The sequence below is a fragment of the Lactuca virosa genome, chromosome 9, assembly GCF_052849685.1.
Source record: "Lactuca virosa cultivar CGN04683 chromosome 9, Lactuca_virosa_CGN04683_v6, whole genome shotgun sequence".
Lineage (NCBI taxonomy): Eukaryota > Viridiplantae > Streptophyta > Magnoliopsida > Asterales > Asteraceae > Lactuca > Lactuca virosa.
In genome coordinates this window covers 195,951,058-195,955,762 of record NC_136434.1, presented here as the reverse complement: position 1 = coordinate 195,955,762, position 4,705 = coordinate 195,951,058, and the positions used below count along the sequence as shown (strand labels likewise).

General features: G+C 33.5%; 1 protein-coding gene across 1 annotated transcript; it reads right to left on the bottom strand.

The window, feature by feature from the left end:
- Positions 1-592: 592 nt before the first annotated feature.
- On the bottom strand, positions 593-4,312 carry EBS3 (Alg9-like mannosyltransferase family). Its single transcript, XM_079072703.1, has 10 exons — positions 3,836-4,312; positions 3,311-3,407; positions 3,049-3,208; positions 2,754-2,971; positions 2,379-2,674; positions 1,699-1,810; positions 1,460-1,598; positions 1,155-1,351; positions 973-1,062; positions 593-888 (listed from the first exon to the last, which is right to left on the bottom strand). Exons 1-10 carry the CDS (start codon positions 4,120-4,122, stop codon positions 760-762), a joined length of 1,725 nt encoding a protein of 574 aa, XP_078928829.1. The 5' UTR covers positions 4,123-4,312; the 3' UTR covers positions 593-759.
- Between the last annotated feature and the right edge of the window lie 393 nt (positions 4,313-4,705).

Below are 4,705 nucleotides of genomic sequence, written 5' to 3'. Positions count from 1 at the left end.
TCGGACTGAATATATCTATTTAAATATTGAAATAGATGTTGAGGCTATTTAAATATTTAAATATTGAAATAGATGTTAAGGTTCCGCAGAGGTGTCTCTATGGATCGCTTAATGTCTCTGAGGAATGGGTATGAACAATTTTTTTGGGGTTTTTAAGTATTTACCTATTCCTCATAGACATTAAGCGATCCACAAAGGTGTTCACATATCTGTAGAGACCTCTTTACAGAACCTTAAAAACCTCCAAAAAATTTTGTCTTTTAGTGCTGTCACCTCATTTCCACAGAGGTTTGTTACGTTCCTCAGAGGCATTAAGCGATCCGCAGAGCCCCCTCTGCGGATCTGGTGGTCATTTTACAAAACTCAAAATTTTGTGGCTAAATACTTAAAAGACCCCTTAAGATTTGGTTATTTAATGAAATTTCTCTTTTTTTGATCTATGAACCAAACAGGCCCTAATTGTTTATAAAAACAAAAACAAATTGGATAAAAAGCATTCCGAGTCAAACAGTACCAATAATTTACGAACTTTGATGGTAGTTATAGATCTAAAATATACTAAATAACTTAATTTGTTAACACAAAAAACCAATAGAAAAAATATGAACCAGTCTAATCATGTGATAATAACCCAACAAAGTTTTATAAAAGAAAGAAATCCCTAATACTTGAAAAAGAAGGTCAATCATGAATCATCAACCCTAAAACTAGTGAATCTAACAAGTGGCTATTGTTTCTCTCTCTTTAATATTTATTTATTTATTTATGTCTCTTCAACAACTTATACATCCCAAACACATTTTTCTCCTCCCACACATACGGTATGAAAAACGATCTGTGTAAAGCCGGTGATAGTTCCCTATCCAAATATGGTAACGCAGCCACCACCTACACACACCACACACACACAATCATTAACTAATTTCTCACAAAAATTACTGTATGTGTGTGAGAGAGAGAAAGAGAGAGTACCTCCCATTTGGATAAGTCGCTTCCACGAGAAGGAAAGGGTCGTTGGAGTTGAAGCTCAACAAGGAAATCACACTTTTCGACATCTTGAAGCTGTGAATAGATTTTTATTATATTTTTTAAAAAAGAAAAAAAAATGTATTTTGTTTTGATAAATTTGGGGTGAGAATTGATGAGAGGCTTACGAATTGATCATGTGACGCTTTGTTTTTATTATTGAAATATGGAGGTGATGCTTTGGTTCCACCTAAAGTTGAATTAAAAGGGAAAGGAAGAAGGCCATTGAAGCCATCATCAATCCACCTAACTTCACCCACGTAATCCGGGATAAAAAAAGAAGACGGAAATCGATGCCACTCACTTCCCACACACACAGTCGCACCTTGCATTACACACACAATACCAATTTACTTTTTTATTTATTTATTTTCTTGTTATTAAAACATTGTCAACAAGAAATAATTTTAAAATTATGGTATTTTTGTTATACCTGTTCCAGCATCATCATGATGTTGAAAGTGTTTGTAAATCTCTAAAGGAGCGGCATAACCATTTATGATAGAGAATGTTCTAGAGTGAGAAACACATAGAATCAGACCAATAAGTAATGGTCTCAAGTATTTAGCCATCTGTAGATTAAAAAAAAAAAAAAGTTAATTATAAGTTTTAATAAGAGAAATAAATAAGATTGTTAAATGATGATTTATTAAAAAAAAAAATTAAACTTACGTTGTGGAGAAAAGATTGTTCAGTTCTATAACGATCAAAAAAGAAATCAGGAATACTCTCAATAACAGCTGCAGCCGCAACACATATAAGAGGGTATATAGGATAAAGAAACCTGAAATTTATTATAAATAAATAAATAAATAAATCGTGTTATTGGTTTGATTTTTTTTTATGTGTTTTGGTTATGTTTCGTTTGATTTTAAGGTTTTGGTTTGATTTTAGGGTTTAAGATGAAAGACATGAATAAAATTTTCAGGGTTTGAATTAAAGATGATATAGAGGATGAAGATGAGGGCAAATTGGTCATTTTACTTTTGGACTTAACATCTGTCTTTTTAAGGTTTTGGTTTAATTTTAGGGTTTAAGATGAAAGACATGAAGAACATTTTCAGGGTTTGAATTGAAAATGATATAGAGGATGAAGATGAGGGCAAATTAGTCATTTTACTTTTGGACTTAACATCTGTGTTTTAACACCGTAAATTCCAGGGACCAAATATGCAAGTAAACTACATTTTAAGGACCATTCATGCAACAAATCAAACATTTTGTGTTTTGCTTGAATTTGGTCTGATTGTAGGGTTTAAGAAGAAAGAGATGAAGAACAATTTCACGATTTGCATTAAGGTAGATGAAGATAGGGGCAAAATAGTCATTTTGCTTGAATCAATCTGACTGACCTTTCTTCTTTGTGGGGTTGTAGAGACATGAAAGCCAGCCAAATATAAACAGGAGACACAACAATCACCATATCAGGGGCGAATTTCTTCTTTGTAAATGGCAGAAGAACCACAAACATCATTGCAAAAACAAGAGCAAAATTGAAGTTATTAAATCCATTCTTCAAGTAAAATAAAGCCCCTTCAGTTCCATATAAATGACTCTCTCCACCTCCTAAAACATTATACACCAACAGATTCATAACAGAAGATGTCCATTTCCCATAGTAATAATAATCCACAACTACCGAAATTATCTGAAACAAAAACATAACAAGTGATTAGAAAACAGAAAGTTAGAATTTAGAAACAACTTTTTTATAAAAGATTACGTACCAAAAGAGTAATTGACGTAAACGCCCCTGATATAAACGCCCTTTTGAATTTTCGAAGTAGAGAGTAGACTGTTACTGGAAGAAAAGCAAGGACTGAAAATGGCCAACCAAGAATAACTCCAGTTGCTGCAACAGCCACAGCCATGGCATGCATCCCAAAAAGAAACAATGCTGAAGAGAGAGAAATTGCATACATAGAAAAAGAACTTGGCAAAAAACCTGTAAAAGTTATGAAAAAGATTTAATATGAAAAGGGAATTATTAGATTTTGCTAATTCTTGCATTTGGGAACTTACTTGTGCTAGCAAAAAAGCAACCACTTGTTAAGCATAAGAGGGAGAGTGTGTAACAAGCAAGGCGTTTCCCATACTTTCTAGAAAGTGCTACTACTAAAGCAGCTTCAGATATGACAGAAAGAAGGCCAAGAAAGATTCTCACAGCATAGAATACTCTTACCTGAAATGTGATGAAGAAATCATTAGATTGATTATGTTAATGGAAGTAGAAATTAACAAGATTATAAATGGAATGATTGTAGAAAGTGTTGAATTGTATTACTTTTTCCTCATCTAGCCAATTATACATCTGTGAAGCTGGCCAACCCACCATGTAATGAAACAGAATGTAGAGGTATGAACGCAATGCAAACTGAGAACTGCAATTAACATATAATTTATCTCAGAGTTAAGAAATCATGGCTGAAACAATTCATCAACATAATTACTAAGGCGAACAATTAGCACAAACACTTTCCAAATTGCTTATTTCAATGGTGATTTTTTGTTGTATTGTGAAAGAACTTATTCTGAATTTGCTATGTAAGACAGAAACAAAATCAGGCTCTTTAATTTCAGTCAAATGGTAGATTCATATTAAGATGTAGTTATTAAGTTATCTGCGCTTATTAGATCTTAGTTCGAATTCTCAGAGTGTGTAAATTTGGTATAATCCTTAGTTCGTACTTCTAACATGTCCAACAAAGAAAAATTCAGGGATTATGATGATCATATGACTCGAGACTAGATTAAAACATAACAAGATAAAAAAACAGGTAACGAATAATGAGAAATGAATGGAGAATACCTGTACTCCCAAGTCTGAAAACCTGATTTGTAAAGGAGGAAATGAAGAGGCTCCCAATAATTGAACACTTCATCACAGTCATGAACGATATTCGTAGTTGCACTCAAATACCTTAATATCCCTAGGGCAAATATAGGAAATGTCCATGACAGACCTTTATCCACCTCAACCCCCGGTTTCTCCGCTGGCTTGTCTACCTTCGTATAACCATCCGCATCGGCCGATGTTGAAGGCAACAAACGATCGTATTCCGACGGACGTCTTCTCCTTGTTGGAAGTGCTGCCATTGCTTTACTCTGTAGCTATTGCCTTGATCCTTCTGCAAATACAGCTTGGTGGATTTGCTTTATGTTTGCTTCTTTTCCGCTTTCGGCTTTGAAAATCGTGAAAGAATGAACGAAACCGGTCGGATAGTCATCGGAAAAGCTATTCCGTGAAACGGGAAAGCCCAAATGATTGGGTAGTTGGACTACCGGCTAAAGCCCAAACTATTTATTTTCATAAACTTTTCAAAGTAAATAAATGCTTTTATCATATATATGAAAACGACAAAATTGCAAAATTGGTCTAGTTGTCAAAATTATGTGTTTTTTTTTGTCTAAAATTGTTTCGTGATAATACATAAATGGCCAAAATTAGAACTTATTAGTGATGTTGGTCCCTTTAGCTAACACTCATTAATGGTGCACGTTAGAGGGCAAAAACCACATGGATAAATGCGTCTTGCTAAGTCATAGAGACAATTTTTGCACAATATTTTAAAATATTACAGGGACTATTTTTGCACGATATTATAGGGACCATTTTTGCATAATATTAAGAATGTTTGACCATACATATGCATTTTACTTAATGTAACTTTCTTGCATA

Excerpts from the sequence above, each read along its gene's own strand:
- EBS3 (XM_079072703.1), bottom strand. The coding sequence starts at position 4,122 with ATGGCAGCACTTCCAACAAGGAGAAGACGTCCGTCGGAATACGATCGT. Across the intron at positions 1,599-1,698 it reads AACAATCTTTTCTCCACAAC|ATGGCTAAATACTTGAGACC; the intron begins GTAAGTTTAATT and ends TTTAATCTACAG. Across the intron at positions 889-972 it reads GCGACTTATCCAAATGGGAG|GTGGTGGCTGCGTTACCATA; the intron begins GTACTCTCTCTT and ends TGGTGTGTGTAG.